This window comes from Dendropsophus ebraccatus, chromosome 11, assembly GCF_027789765.1.
Source record: "Dendropsophus ebraccatus isolate aDenEbr1 chromosome 11, aDenEbr1.pat, whole genome shotgun sequence".
In the NCBI taxonomy this organism is placed as follows: domain Eukaryota; kingdom Metazoa; phylum Chordata; class Amphibia; order Anura; family Hylidae; genus Dendropsophus; species Dendropsophus ebraccatus.
Genome location: NC_091464.1, coordinates 4,006,228 through 4,032,657, shown reverse-complemented (window position 1 = coordinate 4,032,657; position 26,430 = coordinate 4,006,228). Strand labels below are relative to the sequence as shown.

Sequence of the window (26,430 nt, the reverse complement as noted above, 5' to 3'; positions counted from 1 at the left end):
AGGCAGCGACGTCCTCGATTGTCTAATAAATGACTGATTACAGGCAGCGACGTCCTCGATTGTCCGATAAATGGCTGATTACATGCAGCAACGTCCTCGATTGTCTGATAAATGGCTGATTACAGGCAGCGACGTCCTTGATTGTCCAATAAATGGCTGATTACAGGCAGCGACGTCCTTGATTGTCCAATAAATGGCTGATTACAGGCAGCGACGTCCTTGATTGTCCAATAAATGGCTGATTACAGGCAGCGACGTCCTTGATTGTCCAATAAATGGCTGATTACAGGCAGCGACGTCCTCGATTGTCCAATAAATGGCTGATTACAGGCAGCGACGTCCTCGATTGTCCGATAAATGGCTGATTACAGGCAGCGACGTCCTTGATTGTCCAATAAATGGCTGATTACAGGCAGCGACGTCCTCGATTGTCCGATAAATGGCTGATTACAGGCAGCGACGTCCTCAGCGACGTCCTCGATTGTCCGATAAATGGCTGATTACAGGCAGCGACGTCCTCGATTGTCCGATAAATGGCTGATTACAGGCAGCGACGTCCTCGATTGTCCGATAAATGGCTGATTACAGGCAGCGACGTCCTTGATTGTCCGATAAATGGCTGATTACAGGCAGCGACGTCCTCGATTGTCCGATAAATGGCTGATTACAGGCAGCGACGTCCTTGATTGTCCGATAAATGGCTGATTACAGGCAGTGATTGATGTCTTTGCCTATGGAGCCCCTCTGACTCCAAGCAATGATGGCTGCAGCGGCTTCCTCAGGGGTATCCATGCTTTACCATCCCCCCTTTTAAAAATAGCCGTCCTGCCCTTCTAATTCAGTCAGCATGACGGAGTGATCAGCGGCCTCGTCCGTGGTAACGCTCCCTCCCCAGATGATGAGAAGGTCACTTAGAGGAGATTAGCAGCCACTTTCTAGCAGGGTTGAAATACAGTGGAAATTATCTTTTTTTTCTGATTAAATAATTTTTCCTGGCAAGAAACGGCCGTGTAATTGTTTATGCAATTCATCTGATCACTCTGCCTACAGTTAAAGGGGAAGTTCAGCAAAACAAAAAAAGAAACTTCGAAATCACCCGCTGTCGGAAAGCTATAAAGATTTGTCATTTACCTCTATTTAGAAATCCTGAGTCTTCCAGTACTTATCAGCTGCTGTATGTCCTGCAGGAAGTGGTGTATTCTCTCCAGTCTGACACAGAGCTCTCTGCTGCCACCTCTGTCCATGTCAGGAAACCAAAGCCTTAAACTTGGTGAAAAAGAACACTGAAAAAAATATTTGTGGTGAAATTGAAAAAAATAAATAAAAGCTTTTATTTATCAATTACGCTGTTCGCAAGTTATCTATGTTTCTGAATTGAGAACAATTACAATGATAGGAAACTTTCAGGACTTTTGTGCTATTTTACTACTGTACTCTGCGTTCGTATTGTGACCCTTGTAATGTTTCTATTGTTTGATCTGTGGGGCCGTCATCTCTACTTTTTGGTCACTTTTTATTCTTTCTTTGCGTCTTGATATCTTTTGGGGTTTACACCGATAAGGCTACGTTCACACTGCGTTTTCAGCATCCGTTTAACGGATCCGTCTTTTTTAACGTCCAGAAAAATAGGGTCAGCAACGTTTTTTGGTCTGCCAAAAAAAACGGATCCGTTTTTTTTATAATGGAAGTCAATGGAAAAACGGATGCACACAAATGAATCCGTTTTTTGCAATCCGTTTTTCATGCGTTTTTTGCAAAAAACGGATGCGTTAAACGGATGCTGAAAACGCAGTGTGAATCTAGCCTTACTGTGTGAGGAATGTGTTTAATAGTTTGGGAGATTCCGCACGCTGATACTAAACATGTTTGTTATTCATTTTTTGTTTATTTTTTATTTGAAAAAATAGGGAAAAGGAGGGAATTAAACTTTTATCAAGGGATTTTTTTTTAAATATATATTTTTTACTTTTAGTTGTAGTCTCTCCAAGGGAACATCTATGGGCAATACAAAGATTGCCTATAGAGATCAATGCTTTACTGCGTCTCAGCACTCGATTGCTACCTGGAAAAGGATCCGAACCCTAGGAGAGGCCTCGGGCTGCAAGGATAGCCTGAGTTTTCTGCTATCGCATTGCGGGCAGCTGATCCCCCCCCATGGACCACCACTTGGGCATTTTAACGCCATTGAAATGCTAAGTATTCCAGGAGCAAATGTGGAAGCAGCCATGGCAACAGTCTTTCCTTATAACCCATGTGAGAGGCCTGGCAGAGCCAATCCCGCCGCAGCCCAGACACATGGCTACGTGTAATAGTGACACATGGCTACGTGTAATAGTGATACATGGCTGTGTGTAATAGTGACACATGGCTACGTGTAATAGTGATACATGGCTACGTGTAATAGTGATACACGGCTACGTGTAATAGTGATACATGGCTACGTGTAATAGTGATACATGGCTACGTGTAATAGTGATACATGGCTACGTGTAATAGTGATACATGGCTACGTGTAATAGTGATACGTGGCTCCGTGTAATAGTGATACATGGCTACGTGTAATAGTGATACATGGCTGTGTGTAATAGTGACACATGGCTACGTGTAATAGTGATACATGGCTACGTGTAATAGTGATACATGGCTACGTGTAATAGTGATACATGGCTACGTGTAATAGTGACACATGGCTACGTGTAATAGTGATACATCAGTATGTGTAATAGTGATACATGGCTACGTGTAATAGTGATACATGGCTACGTGTAATAGTGATACATGGCTGTGTGTAATAGTGACACATGGCTACGTGTAATAGTGATACATGGCTACGTGTAATAGTGATACATGGCTACGTGTAATAGTGATACATGGCTACGTGTAATAGTGATACATGGCTACGTGTAATAGTGATACATGGCTACGTGTAATAGTGACACATGGCTACGTGTAATAGTGACACATGGCTACGTTTAATAGTGATACATGGCTACGTGTAATAGTGATACATGGCTCTGTGTAATAGTGATACATGGCTACGTGTAATAGTGACACATGGCTCTGTGTAATAGTGATACATGGCTACGTGTAATAGTGATACTACGTGTAATAGTGACACATGGCTATGTGTAATAGTGACACATGGCTACGTGTAATAGTGACACATGGCTACGTGTAATAGTGATACATGGCTACGTGTAATAGTGATACATGGCTACGTGTAATAGTGATACTACGTGTAATAGTGATACATGGCTACGTGTAATAGTGATACATGGCTACGTGTAATAGTGACACATGGCTACGTGTAATAGTGATACATGGCTACGTGTAATAGTGATACATGGCTACGTGTAATAGTGATACATGGCTACGTGTAATAGTGATACACGGCTACGTGTAATAGTGATACATGGCTACGTGTAATAGTGATACATGGCTACGTGTAATAGTGATACATGGCTACGTGTAATAGTGATACATGGCTACGTGTAATAGTGATACGTGGCTCCGTGTAATAGTGATACATGGCTACGTGTAATAGTGATACATGGCTGTGTGTAATAGTGACACATGGCTACGTGTAATAGTGATACATGGCTACGTGTAATAGTGATACATGGCTACGTGTAATAGTGATACATGGCTACGTGTAATAGTGACACATGGCTACGTGTAATAGTGATACATCAGTATGTGTAATAGTGATACATGGCTACGTGTAATAGTGATACATGGCTACGTGTAATAGTGATACATGGCTGTGTGTAATAGTGACACATGGCTACGTGTAATAGTGATACATGGCTACGTGTAATAGTGATACATGGCTACGTGTAATAGTGACACATGGCTACGTGTAATAGTGATACATGGCTACGTGTAATAGTGATACATGGCTACGTGTAATAGTGACACATGGCTACGTGTAATAGTGACACATGGCTACGTTTAATAGTGATACATGGCTACGTGTAATAGTGATACATGGCTCTGTGTAATAGTGATACATGGCTACGTGTAATAGTGACACATGGCTCTGTGTAATAGTGATACATGGCTACGTGTAATAGTGATACTACGTGTAATAGTGACACATGGCTATGTGTAATAGTGACACATGGCTACGTGTAATAGTGACACATGGCTACGTGTAATAGTGATACATGGCTACGTGTAATAGTGATACATGGCTACGTGTAATAGTGATACTACGTGTAATAGTGATACATGGCTACGTGTAATAGTGATACATGGCTATGTGTAATAGTGATACATGGCTACGTGTAACAGTGATACATGGCTACTTGTAATAGTGATACATGGCTACGTGTAATAGTGACACATGGCTACGTGTAATAGTGATACATGGCTCCGTGTAATAGTGATACATGGCTACGTGTAATAGTGACACATGGCTACGTGTAATAGTGACACATGGCTACGTGTAATAGTGATACATGGCTACGTGTAATAGTGACACATGGCTACGTGTAATAGTGACACATGGCTCCGTGTAATAGTGATACATGGCTGTGTGTAATAGTGACACATGGCTACGTGTAATAGTGATACATGGCTACGTGTAATAGTGATACACGGCTACGTGTAATAGTGATACATGGCTACGTGTAATAGTGATACATGGCTACGTGTAATAGTGATACATGGCTACGTGTAATAGTGATACATGGCTACGTGTAATAGTGATACGTGGCTCCGTGTAATAGTGATACATGGCTACGTGTAATAGTGATACATGGCTGTGTGTAATAGTGACACATGGCTACGTGTAATAGTGATACATGGCTATGTGTAATAGTGACACATGGCTACGTGTAATAGTGATACATGGCTGTGTGTAATAGTGACACATGGCTACGTGTAATAGTGATACATGGCTACGTGTAATAGTGATACATGGCTACGTGTAATAGTGATACATGGCTACGTGTAATAGTGACACATGGCTACGTGTAATAGTGATACATCAGTATGTGTAATAGTGATACATGGCTACGTGTAATAGTGATACATGGCTACGTGTAATAGTGATACATGGCTGTGTGTAATAGTGACACATGGCTACGTGTAATAGTGATACATGGCTACGTGTAATAGTGATACATGGCTACGTGTAATAGTGACACATGGCTACGTGTAATAGTGATACATGGCTACGTGTAATAGTGATACATGGCTACGTGTAATAGTGACACATGGCTACGTGTAATAGTGACACATGGCTACGTTTAATAGTGATACATGGCTACGTGTAATAGTGATACATGGCTCTGTGTAATAGTGATACATGGCTACGTGTAATAGTGACACATGGCTCGGTGTAATAGTGATACATGGCTACGTGTAATAGTGATACTACGTGTAATAGTGACACATGGCTATGTGTAATAGTGACACATGGCTACGTGTAATAGTGACACATGGCTACGTGTAATAGTGATACATGGCTACGTGTAATAGTGATACATGGCTACGTGTAATAGTGATACTACGTGTAATAGTGATACATGGCTACGTGTAATAATGATACATGGCTATGTGTAATAGTGATACATGGCTACGTGTAACAGTGATACATGGCTACTTGTAATAGTGATACATGGCTACGTGTAATAGTGACACATGGCTACGTGTAATAGTGATACATGGCTACGTGTAATAGTGATACATGGCTACGTGTAATAGTGATACATGGCTACGTGTAATAGTGATACATGGCTACGTGTAATAGTGATTCATGGCTCCGTGTAATAGTGACACATGGCTACGTGTAATAGTGATACATGGCTACGTGTAATAGTGATACATGGAGATGTGTAATAGTGATACATGGCTACGTGTAATAGTGATACTACGTGTAATAGTGATACATGGCTACGTGTAATAGTGATACATGGCTACGTGTAATAGTGATACATGGCTATGTGTAATAGTGATACATGGCTACGTGTAATAGTGATACATGGCTACGTGTAATAGTGATACATGGCTCCGTGTAATAGTGACACATGGCTACGTGTAATAGTGACACATGGCTACGTGTAATAGTGACACATGGCTACGTGTAATAGTGATACTACGTGTAATAGTGATACTACGTGTAATAGTGATACATGGCTACGTGTAATAGTGACACATGGCTCCGTGTAATAGTGATACAAGGCTACGTGTAATAGTGACACATGGCTACGTGTAATAGTGACACATGGCTCCGTGTAATAGTGATACAAGGCTACGTGTAATAGTGACACATGGCTACGTGTAATAGTGATACATGGCTACGTGTAATAGTGATACATGGCTACGTGTAATAGTGATACATGGCTACGTGTAATAGTGATACTACGTGTAATAGTGATACATGGCTACGTGTAATAGTGACACATGGCTACGTGTAATAGTGACACATGGCTACGTGTAATAGTGATACATGGCTACGTGTAATAGTGATACTTGGCTACGTGTAATAGTAATACTTGGTACGTGTAATAGTGATACATGGCTACGTGTAATAGTGACACATGGCTACGTGTAATAGTGACACATGGCTACGTGTAATAGTGATACTACGTGTAATAGTGATACATGGCTACGTGTAATAGTGACACATGGCTACGTGTAATAGTGACACATGGCTACGTGTAATAGTGATACATGGCTACGTGTAATAGTGATACTTGGCTACGTGTAATAGTAATACTTGGTACGTGTAATAGTGACACATGGCTACGTGTAATAGTGACACATGGCTACGTGTAATAGTGACACATGGCTACGTGTAATAGTGATACATGGCTACGTGTAATAGTGACACATGGCTACGTGTAATAGTGATACATGGCTACGTGTAATAGTGATACATGGCTACCTGTAATAGTGATACATGGCTACGTGTAATAGTGACACATGGCTACGTGTAATAGTGATACATGGCTACGTGTAATAGTGATACATGGCTACGTGTAATAGTGATACATGGCTATGTGTAATAGTGATACATGGCTACGTGTAATAGTGATACTACGTGTAATAGTGACACATGGCTACGTGTAATAGTGATACATAGCTACGTGTAATAGTGATACATGGCTACGTGTAATAGTGACACATGACTACGTGTAATAGTGACACATGGCTACGTGTAATAGTGACACATGGCTACGTGTAATAGTGATACTACGTGTAATAGTGATACTACGTGTAATAGTGATACATGGCTACGTGTAATAGTGATACATGGCTACGTGTAATAGTGACACATGGCTACGTGTAATAGTGACACATGGCTACGTGTAATAGTGACACATGGCTACGTGTAATAGTGACACATGGCTGTGTGTAATAGTGACACATGGCTATGTGTAATAGTGATACATGGCTACGTGTAATAGTGATACATGGCTACCTGTAATAGTGACACATGGCTACGTGTAATAGTGATACATGGCTACCTGTAATAGTGATACATGGCTACGTGTAATAGTGATACATGGCTACGTGTAATAGTGATACATGGCTACGTGTAATAGTGATACATGGCTGTGTGTAATAGTTGATACATGGCTCCGTGTAATAGTGATACATGGCTACGTGTAATAGTGATACTACGTGTAATAGCGACACATGGCTCCGTGTAATAGTGACACATGGCTCCGTGTAATAGTAACACATGGCTACGTGTAATAGTGATACATGGCTACGTGTAATAGTGATACATGGCTACGTGTAATAGTGATACATGGCTACGTGTAATAGTGATACTACGTGTAATAGTGACACATGGCTCCGTGTAATAGTGACACATGGCTACGTGTAATAGTGATACATGGCTACGTGTAATAGTGATACATGGCTCTGTGTAATAGTGATACTACGTGTAATAGTGATACATGGCTACGTGTAATAGTGACACATGGCTGTGTGTAATAGTGATACATGGCTACGTGTAATAGTGACACATGGCTACGTGTAATAGTGATACGTGGCTACGTGTAATAGTGATACATGGCTCCGTGTAATAGTGATACATGGCTACGTGTAATAGTGATACATGGCTCCGTGTAATAATGATACATGGCTCTGTGTAATAGTGATACATGGCTACGTGTAATAGTGATACATGGCTCCGTGTAATAGTGATACTACGCGTAATAGTGACACATGGCTACGTGTAATAGTGATACATGGCTACGTGTAATAGTGACACATGGCTACGTGTAATAGTGATACATGGCTACGTGTAATAGTGATACATGGCTACGTGTAATAGTGATACATGGCTACGTGTAATAGTGATACATGGCTACGTGTAATAGTGATACATGGCTACGTGTAATAGTGATACATGGCTACGTGTAATAGTGACACATGGCTACGTGTAATAGTGATACATGGCTACGTGTAATAGTGACACATGGCTACGTGTAATAGTGATACATGGCTACGTGTAATAGTGATACATGGCTACGTGTAATAGTGATACATGGCTCCGTGTAATAGTGATACATGGCTACGTGTAATAGTGATACTACGTGTAATAGTGATACATGGCTACGTGTAATAGTGATACATGGCTACGTGTAATAGTGATACATGGCTACGTGTAATAGTGATACATGGCTACGTGTAATAGTGATACATGGCTACGTGTAATAGTGATACATGGCTACGTGTAATAGTGATACATGGCTCCGTGTAATAGTGACACATGGCTACGTGTAATAGTGATACATGGCTACGTGTAATAGTGATACATGGCTACGTGTAATAGTGATACATGGCTCCGTGTAATAGTGACACATGGCTACGTGTAATAGTGATACATGGCTACATGTAATAGTGATACATGGCTACGTGTAATAGTGACACATGGCTACGTGTAATAGTGATACATGGCTACGTGTAATAGTGATACATGGCTACGTGTAATAGTGATACATGGCTACGTGTAATAGTGATACATGGCTACGTGTAATAGTGACACATGGCTACGTGTAATAGTGATACATGGCTACGTGTAATAGTGATACATGGCTACGTGTAATAGTGATACATGGCTACGTGTAATAGTGATACATGGCTACGTGTAATAGTGACACATGGCTACGTATAATAGTGATACATGGCTACATGTAATAGTGACACATGGCTACGTATAATAGTGATACATGGCTACATGTAATAGTGACACATGGCTACGTGTAATAGTGACACATGGCTACGTGTAATAGTTATACATGGCTACGTGTAATAGTGATACATGGCTACGTGTAATAGTGATACATGGCTACGTGTAATAGTGACACACGGCTACGTGTAATAGTGACACATGGCTACGTGTAATAGTGATACATGGCTGTGTGTAATAGTGATACATGGCTACGTGTAATAGTGACACATGGCTACGTGTAATAGTGATACATGGCTACGTGTAATAGTGACACATGGCTCCGTGTAATAGTGATACATGGCTACGTGTAATAGTGACACATGGCTACGTGTAATAGTGATACATGGCTCCGTGTAATAGTGACACATGGCTACGTGAAATAGTGACACATGGCTACGTGTAATAGTGATACATGGCTACGTGTAATAGTGATACATGGCTACGTGTAATAGTGACACATGGCTACGTGTAATAGTGATACTACGTGTAATAGCGACACATGGCTCCGTGTAATAGTGATACATGGCTCCGTGTAATAGTGATACATGGCTACGTGTAATAGTGATACATGGCTCCGTGTAATAGTGATACATGGCTCCGTGTAATAGTGATACATGGCTCTGTGTAATAGTGATACATGGCTACGTGTAATAGTGATACATGGCTACGTGTAATAGTGATACATGGCTCCGTGTAATAGTGATACATGGCTCTGTGTAATAGTGATACATGGCTACGTGTAATAGTGATACATGGCTACGTGTAATAGTGATGGCTACGTGTAATAGTGACACATGGCTACGTGTAATAGTGACACATGGCTACGTGTAATAGTGATACATGGCTACGTGTAATAGTGATACATGGCTACGTGTAATAGTGATACATGGCTACGTGTAATAGTGATACATGGCTCTGTGTAATAGTGATACATGGCTACGTGTAATAGTGACACATGGCTACGTGTAATAGTGATACATGGCTACGTGTAATAGTGATACATGGCTACGTGTAATAGTGATACATGGCTACGTGTAATAGTGATACATGGCTACGTGTAATAGTGACACATGGCTACGTGTAATAGTGATACATGGCTACGTGTAATAGTGACACATGGCTACGTGTAATAGTGATACATGGCTCTGTGTAATAGTGACACATGGCTACGTGTAATAGTGACCCATGGCTACGTGTAATAGTGATACATGGCTACGTGTAATAGTGATACATGGCTACGTGTAATAGTGATACATGGCTACGTGTAATAGTGACACATGGCTACGTGTAATAGTGATACATGGCTACGTGTAATAGTGATACATGGCTACGTGTAATAGTGATACTACGTGTAATAGTGATACATGGCTACGTGTAATAGTGATACTACGTGTAATAGTGATACATGGCTGTGTGTAATAGTGACACATGGCTACGTGTAATAGTGATACATGGCTACGTGTAATAGTGACACATGGCTACGTGTAATAGTGATACATGGCTCTGTGTAATAGTGATACATGGCTCTGTGTAATAGTGATACATGGCTACGTGTAATAGTGATACATGGCTACGTGTAATAGTGACACATGGCTACGTGTAATAGTGATACATGGCTACCTGTAATAGTGATACATGGCTACGTGTAATAGTGATACATGGCTACGTGTAATAGTGACACATGGCTACGTGTAATAGTGATACATGGCTACGTGTAATAGTGATACATGGCTACGTGTAATAGTGATACATGGCTCCGTGTAATAGTGATAATGTTTTGACTATTCACCCAATGTAAAAATAGTGGTAAATAATGGCCATTGTTGATTATAATGATCATAAATAACAGCCGTTGTTTTGCAACAACGGACGTTATTTACCCTTATTTTTACATTGTGGATAACCCGGAGTTTGCACCCAATTTATTATTTGTATACAAACTGGTGCAGGCCGAGGTCTGGTCAGTGCCAGGAGATTGTGCACAAATTTTTGGCCATATTGTTAAAGTAGTCCTATTCACATAAACCCAGATGAATTCTCTGTAGAAAAATCACGTTTTAGACTCAAAAGTAACTGTCCCCCATGTGTGAACATAGCCTGAATTGCAAATGGACGTGAACAGGATATCCTCATCACTGACTATAAAAAAAAAAAAAAGTGTTACTTTTTTGGGGACAGGTAAAAAAATTGGTCGACCCTGTACCCACAATCTGACCCCCCAAACCTCTTGTACCTTCGGATAGCTGCTTTTAATCCAAGATCAGTCCTGGGATGCGTTCAGCAGGTGATGCAGCTATTGTCCTAAAAACGACTTTTAATCCTGCAGCGCTGTGTCTAACGGCCGGGGCTTACATTTGTATATGCATTAGGCTGGCAAAACCTCTCTGTCCTTCCTCCCCACCCTCCTCATCATTCGGAATGATCTAGGAACATTTACTGCTGTTTGAGCTTTGCACAGGTGTATTAACGATCCAGCCCATGTTCATTATACACACAGGTGGGAAATAGGAAGCAATCTGCCTGGAGCATTCCTAATGCTGAGGAGGGTGGGGAGGAAGTACAGAGAGGTGGTGCCAGCCTAATGCACATACAAATGTAAGCCCCAGCCGTTAGACACAGCGCTGCAGGATTAAAAGTTGTTTTTTAGGACAATAACTGCATCACCTGCCGAACAGACCCCAGGACAGATCTTGGATTAAAAGAAGCTATCTGAAGGTACAAGAGGTTTGGGGGGTCAGATTGTGGGTACAGAGTCACTTTAAGGACAGATTTTATGTCCGTCCAAAAAACGGAACACAATAGAAACCCATTAATATAAATGGGAGGATGAACGGATCCGCTGGGTTATGTTTCTCTTATGAAAATGAGAAGCAGAATTGTGGTGGAGGGTGAGGCCCTGGTGTGAGGCGAATTCTTCCCAAGTGTACGGGATTGATGAGTATATAGTATATAGCATATAGCAGAGTGAATGGCGTGGGTATATAGCAGTGTAATTGCCGGTTTGCAGTGGTGCGGCATCCATGGGAGGGTTAATCCAATGGACCTGGGTGTAAGGGGAGGTCATAGCTGTAATTATCTCTATTGTCCCCGGGATACCTGACCGTCTGATCATCGTCTGATCATTGTACGTCCGAGCATAGTCACATCTGTCGGCCTGGATTGGATGATGAAATTATATTGATATTACTAACAAGTCAAAGTCATTATAAACGTGCGGTCTGGTGGGCTCTGATGTCGCCGCGTAATCTGTCGAGAAAATGAAGCCCTAATTCCGTACAGTTTCAAAGGAAGATTAGTGAGAAATAGCTTGGAGGGTAAGAAAGCTTAAAATTATCATAATCATATTAGACCGAGAAAGCAAAGAGAACGCGCTGTAACGCGCTGTATACCCGTCCTGCATAAAGGGGGACCCCGTGTACTCCATGTCTACAAGCAGACAAAAACATAGGGAAGCTCCAGCCAAACCTTTACCTGCAACTATGATTACCCCGAATTCTGGGGAAATTTCCAGACTCACACGGTTCTATTGGGCAGGGATACCCTTTAGGATTTTTCCTGAAAGGTGTCCCTGCCAGAATTCCTGACAAATATAGAACATGTCCTATTTATTTTTGGAGCTATTTTCCAAAATGGACAACCTTCTGGAAGAATCCTAAAGGGGATCCATGCCAAATAGAACCCTATGGGGGAATTCAGAATTAAAGACAGCTCTGGATGCACATCTAGAATCAGTCCGGAATTCCGGATGCATTGCATGGCAGTCTGAGCCAGCCCCCGGGCAGGCGCGGCACTGTGCTGACCCTGGCCCTTTAACTGTACATGCTTCTTATCATCAGCACATGCAGTTAAATGCGACACTGTAATTGACAGAGCAGGGAGCCATTGGCTCCCGACCCTGCCCGGAGGCAGCATTATACTTCCAGCCACAAGCCCAAGTGTGTTGGAACAGTGGTCTAGGGCTAAGTCACCTGGGTAGAGACCACCAGCAATTTTTTCCTAGGTTTGATTTCCCTGATGGAAATGAAATGTAATTATTTTTTTTTCTCATTATTGTATCATTTTTAAAAGTGCAAAGAATACCCAATCAGTTCCTACCTAGTTTTATTTATTTTTTCTCATCATTGTATAAAAAACTGAAAAATAACTAACTATATTTCATTTCCATCAGGGGAATCCAACCCAGGAAAAAATGCTGGTGGTCTCTACACAGGTGATTTACCCCTAGACCACAACTCCAAAACACTTGGGCTAGGAGATTCCTCTAGATCTGAGTGTTTTGGTGCGTTTACACGTAGCGATAATTGGCCCGATCGTACCATTAACGATGTCGGAGTAACAATTTCTTTTTCATATATCGTACGGAAAATTCGTTTTGCGATCGTTTTGCGAACGCTTAAGCCTATCGCAAACATTGGTTAAATCGGAACGAATGACGATTTGATAACATGTTGAAAGATCAAAATGAGCGATGTATCGTTCGTCGTTTGATCGTTCGCTGCGTTTACACGTACGATTATCGTTCGAATTCGATCGTTATCATGCAAATTCGTATGATAATCGTTACGTGTAAACGCACCATTTCTTTTAGGCATAACCTGCCTACAGAGCACTGATCTGCAATCAGAGACACTGACTGACAGCTGGGCGAGCAGGAGGTCAGGCAGCAGAGACACTGACTCAGGGCCGGCCTTAAGGTAAATAGCCCCCCCCCCTTTTAAAGGTAACATAAAGCTCCTACAGCCTTGTACGAACCCGAACTCTCGGCAATGATTCCCGCTGTCTGCCTGCTCCGTGGAGAGGGTGGATACAGCCGGAGGACCGCCTGGAAAACTGGGATACAGCCTATGGCGGTCCTCCGGCTGTATCCACCCTCTCCACGGAGCGGGCAGACAGCAGGAATCTGATGCCGAGCATTCGGATTCATACGAACCCGAACCTCGGAAGATTCGGACCATCCTTACTGCAGACGACATGGAACACCCATCACTCGACCCCCTCCTCCACCATACACACAACTAACCCCCCAGCTATTCACACAACTACCCTACCCCTCCCATGCACATGCCAGCCATACACACTACTACCCCCCAGCCATACACACTACTACCCCCCCAGCCATACACACTACTACCCCCCCCAACCATACACACTACTACCCCCCCCCAGCCATGCACACTACTACCCCCCCAGCCATACACACTACTACCCCCCAGCCATACACACTACTACCCCCCCAGCCATACACACTACTACCCCCGCCAGCCATACACAGAACTACCCTACCCCTCCCCCCATGCACAAAACTATCCCCCAGCCATACACACTACTACCCCCCCAGCCATACACACTACTACCCCCCCCAGCCATACACACTACTACCCCCCCCCCAGCCATGCACACTACTACCCCCCCAGCCATACACACTACTACCCCCCAGCCATACACACTACTACCCCCCCAGCCATACACACTACTACCCCCGCCAGCCATACACAGAACTACCCTACCCCTCCCCCCATGCACAAAACTATCCCCCAGCCATACACACTACTACCCCCCAGCCATACAGACTACTACCCTCCCAGCCATACACACTACTACCCCCCCCAGCCATACACACTACTACCCCCCCCAGCCATACACACTACTACCCCCCCCAGCCATGCCCACTACTACCCCCCCAGCCATACACACTACTACCCCCCAGCCATACACACTACTACCCCCCCAGCCATACACACTACTACCCCCGCCAGCCATACACAGAACTACCCTACCCCTCCCCCCATGCACAAAACTATCCCCCAGCCATACACACTACTACCCCCCAGCCATACAGACTACTACCCTCCCAGCCATACACACTACTACCCCCCCAGCCATACACACTACTACCCCCCCCAGCCATACACACTACTACCCCCCAGCCACACACTACTACCCCCCCCAGCCATACACACAACTACCCCCCCAGCCACACACTACTACCCCCACCAGCCATACACACTACTACCCCCACCAGCCATACACACTACTACCCCTGCCAGCCATACACACTACTACCCCTGCCAGCCATACACACTACTACCCCTGCCAGCCATACACACTACTACCCCCACCAGCCATACACACTACTACCCCCCCAGCCATACACACTACTACCCCCCCAGCCATACAAACAACTACCCTACCCCTCCCCCATGCACAAAACTATCCCCCAGCCTTGCACACAACTACCCCTGCCAGCCATACACACTACTACCCCCCCAGCCATACACACTACTACCCCCCCAGCCATACACACTACTACCCCCCAGCCATACACAGAACTACCCTCCCCCTCCCCCCATGCACAAAACTATCCCCCAGCCATACACACTACTACCCCCCCCAGCCATACACAGTACTACCCCCCCAGCCATACACACTACTACCCCCCCCCCCAGCCATACACACTACTACCCCCCCCAGCCATGCACACTACTACCCCCCAGCCATACACACTACTACCCCCCAGCCATACACACTACTACCCCCCCCAGCCATACACACTACTACCCCCGCCAGCCATACACAGAACTACCCTACCCCTCCCCCCATGCACAAAACTATCCCCCAGCCATACACACTACTACCCCCCAGCCATACAGAGTACTACCCTCCCAGCCATACACACTACTACCCCCCCCAGCCATACACACTACTACCCCCCCAGCCATACACACTACTAACCCCCCCCAGCCATACACACTACTACCCCCCAGCCACACACTACTACCCCCCCCAGCCACACACAACTACCCTACCCCTCCCCCATGCACAAAACTATCCCCCAGCCTTGCACACAACTACCCCTGCCAGCCATACACACTACTACCCCCCCAGCCATACACACTACTACCCCCCCCAGCCATACACACTACTACCCCCCCCAGCCATACACACTACTACCCCCCCAGCCATACACAGAACTACCCTACCCCTCCCCCCATGCACAAAACTATCCCCCAGCCATACACACTACTACCCCCCAGCCATACAGACTACTACCCTCCCAGCCATACACACTACTACCCCCCCAGCCATACACACTACTACCCCCCCCAGCCATACACACTACTACCCCCCCCAGCCATACACACTACTATCCCCCAGCCATACACACTACTACCCCCCCAGCCATACACACTACTACCCCCGCCAGCCATACACACTACTACCCCCGCCAGCCATACACAGAACTACCCTACCCCTCCCCCCATGCACAAAACTATCCCCCAGCCATACACACTACTACCCCCCCAGCCATACACACTACTACCCCCCCAGCCATACACACTACTACCCCCCAGCCATACACACTACTACCCCCCCAGCCATACACACTACTACCCCCCCAGCCACACACTACTACCCCCACCAGCCATACACACTACTACCCCCACCAGCCATACACACTACTACCCCTGCCAGCCATACACACTACTACCCCCACCAGCCATACACACTACTACCCCTGCCAGCCATACACACTACTACCCCTGCCAGCCATACACACTACTACCCCTGCCAGCCATACACACTACTACCCCCCCAGCCATACACACTACTACCCCCCCAGCCATACACACTACTACCCTACCCCTCCCCCCATGCACAAAACTATCCCCCAGCCATACACACTACTACCCCCCCAGCCATACACAGTACTACCCCCCCCAGCCATACACACTACTACCCCCCCCCAGCCATACACACTACTACCCCCCCCAGCCATGCACACTACTACCCCCCCAGCCATACACACTACTACCCCCCCAGCCATACACACTACTACCCCCCCCCCAGCCATACACACTACTACCCCCGCCAGCCATACACAGAACTACCCTACCCCTCCCCCCATGCACAAAACTATCCCCCAGCCATACACACTACTACCCCCCAGCCATACAGACTACTACCCTCCCAGCCATACACACTACTACCCCCCCAGCCATACACACTACTACCCCCCCAGCCATACACACTACTAACCCCCCCCAGCCATACACACTACTACCCCCCAGCCACACACTACTACCCCCCCCAGCCACACACAACTACCCTACCCCTCCCCCATGCACAAAACTATCCCCCAGCCTTGCACACAACTACCCCTGCCAGCCATACACACTACTACCCCCCCAGCCATACACACTACTACCCCCCCCAGCCATACACACTACTACCCCCCCAGCCATACACACTACTACCCCCCCAGCCATACACAGAACTACCCTACCCCTCCCCCCATGCACAAAACTATCCCCCAGCCATACACACTACTACCCCCCCAGCCATACACACTACTACCCCCCAGCCATACAGACTACTACCCTCCCAGCCATACACACTACTACCCCCCCAGCCATACACACTACTACCCCCCCCAGCCATACACACTACTACCCCCCCCAGCCATACACACTACTACCCCCCAGCCATACACACTACTACCCCCCCAGCCATACACACTACTACCCCCGCCAGCCATACACACTACTACCCCCGCCAGCCATACACAGAACTACCCTACCCCTCCCCCCATGCACAAAACTATCCCCCAGCCATACACACTACTACCCCCCCAGCCATACACACTACTACCCCCCCAGCCATACACACTACTACCCCCCCAGCCATACACACTACTACCCCCCCAGCCACACACTACTACCCCCACCAGCCATACACACTACTACCCCTGCCAGCCATACACACTACTACCCCCACCAGCCATACACACTACTACCCCTGCCAGCCATACACACTACTACCCCTGCCAGCCATACACACTGCTACCCCCCCAGCCATACACACTACTACCCCCCCAGCCATACACACAACTACCCTACCCCTCCCCCATGCACAAAACTATCCCCCAGCCTTGCACACAACTACCCCCCAGCCATACAAACAAGTACCCCCCCAGCCCCCACACAATTACAAACTTTAAAGCCAAAGCCAGGAATGGATTTGAGATGAGGAGAAATCTCAGTCTTTCCTTAATGACCTGTTCTCTGTTTATAGTCTGTTTCTGACTTTGGCTTCAATAATCTGTTATATAAATCTGTCTGTGTAAAGTCACCCTTACAGATATCCTCCTCAGCAAGTACAATGTACATCTAATGCTGAGTTTCCATATTTGCATCCAGAATACATTTATAAACACATGGAAAACAACGTCCCTATTGCAAGAGCCGTGGAATATTGCCCATAATCCCCAGCACATTGCACGGCTATTGGAGAGGAAAGCGCCATGTCATCCATGTTTGGACACCAATGTGGGAACAGCCTGACACCCCCTGCTGGCCACAAAAGGGGGAAAAACACTGGAAACAAATGGGTAGTTTTTCTGAAAAATGCTCTGTGACATGTAAGGGCTATTTTATAATACACACATATATACATATACAGTGGTACCTTGGTTTAAGAGTAACTTGGTTTAAGAGCGTTTTGGTTTAAGAGCTCACAGTTTTTCGAAATTGTGACTTGGTTTAAGAGCATTGCTTTGGTGTAAGAGCTCTCTGTACTGGGTGGGAGGGGGAGGGGGGAGGGGCATGGTCTGCATAGCGGGGTCTACAGCCCTGTACTCTGACCCAGGAAGTCTCCCTCACCTCATAGTCATAGCAGATCCACTTCAGGCTGGGGCTTACATCAGGGGACAGGACTGTGGGGGGTAATCTCTCCATAGCTGTAACCCCTCTCTCCCCGGACAGAGAGCGCTGCTATACTGTGCTCACCCTATACCCTGCTCATTCCTTCCTGCAGTCTCTGTCCGCCCTTGTGTTTCCCATTCTCTCCATTACTGTACAGTAACTTATATATCACATATCCAGCTGCTTCTCATTGTTTCATCTCCTCTACATGTTATTCAGAATAATAATCAGTATATTTGGGGGGTAAAACCAATTGTCTGCAGATCAGTGATTTCTTATGGGAAAATTTGCTTTGGTTTAAGAGTGGATTTGGATTACAAGTGCCGTCCCGGAATGAATTATACTCGTAACCCAAGGCACCAGTGTGTATATATATATATACACACACACACACACACATATATATATACACACACACACATATATATATATTAGATTGCTGCAGCATGTATGCAGTGTATCTTAGCTCTCAGCCTCCCACCATAATTGGGCCGCGTTCCCGTCACCTCAGCAGGTGACTATGGTCAGACCGCGTCCTGCTGGTATACGCACATGTAACAGGACACAATAGTGCAGCATATCCCACTATTCAGTCCAGTTACATTTGTGTATATCAATGGGAAGTGGCCTGACCAGTCACTGGCTGACTACAATGAAAGTGAATGGGATCTGTCTTGGGGTGGGCTGCTGCTGCTGCTGCTGTATGGCCCTGGCTGCACTCATCATGTCCTGTGTATTAGGACCCCCATAGTGTACACACCTATGGCCTCTCCTGCCTCCTTAGCTGTGACTTTTATTTATTACAGCAAGTCAGGTTTAACTCTTTCACTGCTTTTCCCCATATATTTCTGTGTCATTAGCTGCAGTGTAAGGGTTAAACCTCTCCTGCCCCAATAAATCAAAGTTACAGATAAGGCCTTATTCACACGTTCCGTAATTTACGGATCCGTATTCCGTATCCGAGTTAGTGCACTTTGAAGTCTATTGGGCTATTCACACGATCAGTAGCAGAAATGGATGAAAATCAATCCGTAAAAAAAAAAGGACATGTCCTAGTGCGGACCGGGTGCGGACCCATTTTTTTTTGCGGATCCTCTCATTGAAATCAATTGGTTACGGATTGTAACATGTTGGCATCCGTATTTCCGCAAAAAACTCCGGATGAAGTGCATTGAAAAGCAATGAGTAGTAAAAAAATGGAATTACGGAAATACGGATGGAATACGGATGGAATACGGATGTCCAATCCGCAATTTCTCACGGGTTGTTTCAGTTCCAGAAAAAAATACTGAACGTGTGCATAAGGCCTAAGGAGACACAGCAGGACAATGGTCTCATCCCCCTCTGCTCCTCCATCCGGCTGTGACAGGACTGCTGCCCCCACCTCAGTGCTGTGCTGCCCCCACCTCAGTGCTGTGCTGCCCCCACCTCAGTGCTATGCTGCCCCCACCTCAGTGCTGTGCTGCCCCCACCTCAGTGCTGTGCTGCCCCCACCTCAGTGCTGTGCTGCCCCCACCTCAGTGCTATGCTGCCCCCACCTCAGTGCTATGCTGCCCCCACCTCAGTGCTGTGCTGCCCCCGCCTCAGTGCTGTGCTGCCCCCGCCTCAGTGCTGTGCTGTCCCCACCTCAGTGCTGTGCTGTCCCCACCTCAGTGCTGTGCTGCCCCCACCTCAGTGCTATGCTGCCCCCACCTCAGTGCTATGCTGCCCCCACCTCAGTGCTGTGCTGCCCCCACCTCAGTGCTGTGCTGCCCCCGCCTCAGTGCTGTGCTGTCCCCACCTCAGTGCTGTGCTGCCCCCACCTCACAGCCCACTCCCAGCTACCTGACAGGATCACGGCATGAGCAGAGACAGAGGTAACACAGAGACATTACTCACAGTCTGCTGCTGTTCTGTCAGGACGGGTCAGCGGGGGAGGGGCCCTTCCTCTCTCTCTCTCTGCTGTGGCCGCCTGTCTCTCTTCACAGAGCAGCTAAGCTGATTGGTGGAACAGCAGGGGAGCTCGTACTGTTCCACCAATCAGCAACAAGGATGCCCTGCAGCAAGCAGGAGAGTGGAGAGGAGGATTATACCACTGCAGGAGGCAGGAGGGGGGCGCTCTGGCAGACAGCTGCACATCTAACTTAGAAATAGAAGTTACATGAGCTTTCTGTCTGTCTGCTGGAGCGCCCCAAACCAACTACTATGTGAGGAGGAGGCCGGGGGCTCCAGGAGACAGACAAAAAGCACATCCGACTTCTTTTTCTAAGTTAGATGTGCAGCTGTCTGCCAGAGCGCCCCCTGCTGCCCGGGAGTGAGGCGCCCTGTGCAATCGCACAGCTCGCACACCCCAAAGGCCGGCCCTGCACCGACTGACAGCTGAGCGAGCAGGAGGCCGGCCCTGCACCGACTGACAGCTGAGCGAGCAGGAGGCCGGCCCTGCACTGACTGACAGCTGAGCCAGCAGGAGGCCGGCCCTGCACCGACTGACAGCTGAGCGAGCAGGAGGCCGGCCCTGCACCGACTGACAGCTGAGCGAGCAGGAGGCCGGCCCTGCACTGACTGACAGCTGAGCGAGCAGGAGGCCGGCCCTGCACTGACTGACAGCTGAGCGAGCAGGAGGCCGGGCAGCAGAGACACTGACTGACAGCTGGGCGAGCAGGAGGCCGGCCCTGCACCGACTGACAGCTGAGCGAGCAGGAGGCCGGGCAGCAGAGACACTGACTGACAGCTGGGCGAGCAGGAGGCCGGGCAGCAGAGACACTGACTGACAGCTGAGCGAGCAGGAGGCTGGGCAGCAGAGACACTGACTGACAGCTGAGCGAGCAGGAGGCTGGGCAGCAGAGACACTGACTGACAGCTGAGCGAGCAGGAGGTCAGGCAGCAGAGACACTGACTGACAGCTGAGCAAGCAGGAGGCCGGGCAGCAGAGACACTGACTGACAGCTGGGCGAGTAGGAGGCCGGGCAGCAGAGACACTGACTGACAGCTGAGCAAGCAGGAGGCCGGCCCTGCACTGACTGACAGCTGAGCGAGCAGGAGGCCGGGCAGCAGAGACACTGACTGACAGCTGAGCGAGCAGGAGGCCGGGCAGCAGAGACACTGACTGACAGCTGAGCAAGCAGGAGGCCGGGCAGCAGAGACACTGACTGACAGCTGAGCGAGCAGGAGGCCGGGCAGCAGAGACACTGACTGACAGCTGAGCAAGCAGGAGGCCGGGCAGCAGAGACACTGACTGACAGCTGAGCGAGCAGGAGGCCGGGCAACAGAGACACTGACTGACAGCTGAGCGAGCAGGAGGCCAGGCAGCAGAGACACTGACTGACAGCTGAGCGAGCAGGAGGCCGGGCAGTAGAGACACTGACTGACAGCTGAGCGAGCAGGAGGCCGGGCAGCAGAGACACTGACTGACAGCTGAGCGAGCAGGAGGCCGGGCAGCAGAGACACTGACTGACAGCTGAGCGAGCAGGAGGCCGGGCAGCAGAGACACTGACTGACAGCTGAGCGAGCAGGAGGCTGGGCAGCAGAGACACTGACTGACAGCTGAGCGAGCAGGAGGCCGGGCAGCAGAGACACTGACTGACAGCTGAGCGAGCAGGAGGCCGGGCAGCAGAGACACTGACTGACAGCTGAGCGAGCAGGAGGTCAGGCAGCATTGATTATGCATGAAGAAGAGGGAGGAGGAAGCAGTGGTGAGGCGGCCAGAGTGCGGCACAAGCATTTAGCCTCAACTCCTCACTGACTCTTCATTTCAGTAGAAGACCTGAGATAATGTGCACAATCCACTCCACAGACAAATGACTGAAAGATACCATGCTCACTAGGGGCCTGCCAGCACCTTAGGCAGGGACAGAGAACTGACAGATTCCCTTTAAGGCCAGGTTCACACAGTGTATGACAGCGGCCGTTCTGTGACACAGCAGTGTTACAGAAAGGCCGCTGTCAGTGAAGTTCACGCCGGCCGATACAGCAGTACCGGCCGGATGAACTTCACTTCTTTTGATTTGGAATGTGGGCACATTCGGGTGTCCAAATCACCATAGCAGACAATGTAAAGTTTGGCCAGAGCTGCACTTTACATTTTCTGCACTGTCAGTTTTGTGCGCACATGACATGACAGTTTTCTATACGGCTGCATAGAATCCCGGCCAGAGTGTATACAGAGTATATACAGAGTATATACACTCCAGCCGGGATTCCATAGGACACAATGTTATATTAATTGAGGACAAGAAGCAGCATTGCTGAGCTGAATTAGACAGGCCGCCAGGGACAATCTAAGAGCCCTGGAGCCCGGCCACCCCTTACAGAGCGGAGAGCGGTGGTCAGGAACCCAGGCAACCTACAGGGAGACAGGAGGGACAAAATGCTAAACTAGCTAAAGAGCTAAAGTTTTAGCGGTGAGACTAACACCTTAACTGTTACACCAGTAGTTCACCAAAAATGTTTTTCTTTCAAATCAACTAGTGCCAGAGATTTGTAATTTACTGCTATTAAAAATCTTCAGTCTTCCTGTACCTATCAGCTGCTGTATGTCCTGCAGGAAGTAGTGTCTTCTCTCCAGACTTCCAGTACTTATCAGCTGCTGTATGTCCTGCAGGAAGTGCTGTATTCTCTCCAGTCTGACACAGTGCTCTCCGCTGCCACCTCTGTCCATGTCAGGAACTGTCCAGAGCAGGAGAGGTTTTCTATGGGGATTTGCTGCTGCTCTGGACATACAGCACCTGATAAGTACTGGAAAACTGGAGATTTTTAATAGCAGTAAATTACAAATCTCTGGTATTTTCTGGCAACAGTGGATTTGAAAGAAATGTTCTTTTCGCTGGAGTTCCCCTTTATGAACTGATTCCTGCATTGATGAGAGGCAGGATACTGGAGCGGTCCATCTGGGCAGCTGAGGTGGGTGACGGCCGTCTGTCCCTCTAGTTGCTTTGTGCACCAGTCCCCAGTTATTACCCAGCTGCAGATAGCCTCTCTGGTAGCTCGGGATGAAGCTCCTCCGTCCGCTCTTCCTCTCTTCCTGTATATTATCCCCCTTATCCAGCTGCAAAATTATAGGAAGACGAAATAATAAAGTGAGGTGTACCACCAGGAGAAGCCGGGATCCAATCGGTGGTGAATAACGTCTGATTAAACGTTGTCGTGAGTGACTGTATGGAGGTCGGCAGTACCCCAGGATTATAGTGTACTGCCCCCTGGGGGGAGGGACCAATACCCGGGGGCAATAGCAATCAGTCAGATAGTAAGAGGTGAAACTATTTCCTGAAAGAACAAAAAAAAAATGCCATTAGTGGGGTCATTAGGGCCATTAGTGGGGTCATTAGGGCCATTAGGGGGGTCATTAGGGCCATTAGGGGGGTCATTAGGGGGGTCATTAAGGCCATTAGGGGGTCATTAAGGCCATTAGGGGGTCATTAAGGTCATTTTGGGCTGGGGGTCATTTAGGATGATTATCGTGCGAAAAAGCGTTATATCGTTTGAATTTAAACGATAATCGCTCTGTGTAATTGCAGGCAACGATCGTAAAATCGTTCATATGTCGTTGATCGTTGATTTAGATCTGAACCTAAAATTATCGTTAATCGTTCGCTCAAGTTCCGCATTTGTTCACTAATCGTTCAGTGTAATTGCACATTGCCCATTGTTTTTCTGAGATCAGAAGGAATAAACGATCATAGTAACGATCGCAATAACGATTTTCTTTCTGTGTAATATGGTGAACGACTTCAGGTTAACGATAAACAATCTCGTTTGCAATCGTTTATCGTTAGTGGTTAATCATTAAAAATCGCTCCGTGTAATAGGACGCTTAGGCCATTATGGGCTGGGGGTCATGAAGGCCATTTTGGTTTGGGGGTCAAATACACCATTATGGGCTGGGGGTCATGAAGGCCATTTTGGTTTGGGGGTCAAATACACCATTATGGGCTGGGGGTCATGAAGGCCATTTTGGTTGGGGGGTCATTTACACCATTTTGGTTTGGGGGTCATTTACACCATTTTGGTTTGGGGGTTATGAAGGCCATTTTGGTTTGGGGGTCATGAAGGCCATTTTGGTTGGGGGGTCATTTACACCATTTTGGTTTGGGGGTCATTTACACCATTTTGGTTTGGGGGTCATGAAGGCCATTTTGGTTGGGGGGTCATTTACACCATTTTGGTTTGGGGGTCATTTACACCATTTTGGTTTGGGGGTCATTTACACCATTTTGGTTTGGGGGTCATGAAGGGATTAGGGATGTGGATCAGTATATATAATATGTAAGTTATTATATTATTATATTTCTATAATCTCACAGATTCTAAGCAGAATGGCGATGCCAATACAGTCATGCAGGCAGATGAGGACCACCAGGAGCCGCCACCATTCCAGGCGCTTGAAGACAAGAGAATTTTCCGTCGGGCCAGCGCCAAAGACAAGACCAAGTCGGGGGCCTCGTGCTTCCTGCTCAGCTCCGGAGATTATAGCTGTGCGGCTGCTGATGGGGGGATAAAGAAGGCCATCCGAGAGATCGACATCGAGATGGACTCCCACATTCTGCTGGGTTCCTCCTAAATCTTCTGGGTGTCACATTAGCGATCAGTCTTCCCATAGACAGCGGATGAGAGAGGTGACCTGCCGCCATCCTTCCTGCTCACCTGTCGGCTCAAATGTTTCTGATTTGTATCTTTTATCTTTGTCCGAACAAAAAGCTGAATAAAGTTCATTCTGTGCAAAAAACAGTAATAAAATTATATGTTTTGGTAGGTTTTTTGGTTTTGTTTATTTGTTTTTACCTATATTTTACGTTAAAGGGATTGTTCACCCAGAAAAAAAAATTCTGTTAAATCAACTGGTGCCAGAAAGTGCCAGAGATTTGTAAATTACTTCTATTAACAAAATCTCCAGTCTTCCAGTACTTATCAGCTGCTGTATGTCCTGTAGGAAGTGGTGTATTCTCTCCAGTCTGACACAGTGCTCCCTGCTGCCACCTCTGTCCATGTCAGGAACTGCCCAGAGCAGTAAAGGTTTCCTATGGGGATTTGCTGCTGCTCTGGACAGTTCCTGACATGGACAGAGGTGGCAACAGAGAGCACTGTGTCAGACTGGAGAGAATACACCACTTCCTGCAGGACATACAGCAGCTGATAAGTACTGTGAGACTGGAGATTTTTTAATAGACAGAATAAATAAATACATAGATACAATTGATAATTTTATTTAAAAAGAAACTCCCCCTTTAAGTTGTCGATACCAATTTTGGAGATAACAATTCAATCCTTTGAAATACAAAGATAAGATGACGACAGAAGGAGAAGGAAATCTGGAGCATGACTAGCGGGGGAGGGACACCCTTATACACTTATATATACCACCAGACCGAAGATCAGCTGAGACATCTTCCAGCTTCTCCATATTTAATAGACTTAAAGGGTTTCGGCCGGGTTCACACTGTGTTCTCGCAGTCCGTTTAATGTTGAGGACCCGCGTCTGCTCTGCTGAGTTCCTTCTGGACACTATGGAGTTAACTTGGTTTCGTTATTCTGTGACTGGCGGGTCTCCTGTTAGCAGGTGTC

The 26,430-nt window shown here is 46.9% G+C and overlaps 1 protein-coding gene across 1 annotated transcript in view; it reads left to right on the top strand.

Annotated features, from left to right (window-relative positions):
• KCNC4 (potassium voltage-gated channel subfamily C member 4) overlaps positions 1 to 25,613 on the top strand; it is a 51,512-nt gene extending 25,899 nt beyond the window's left edge. Inside the window, exon 3 of the mRNA XM_069945553.1 lies at positions 25,173 to 25,613. Coding sequence (XP_069801654.1) covers positions 25,173 to 25,429 — 257 coding nt within the window. The 3' untranslated portion in view covers positions 25,430 to 25,613. The remainder of the gene's footprint in view (positions 1 to 25,172) is intronic.
• The last annotated feature ends 817 nt before the right edge of the window (positions 25,614 to 26,430 follow it).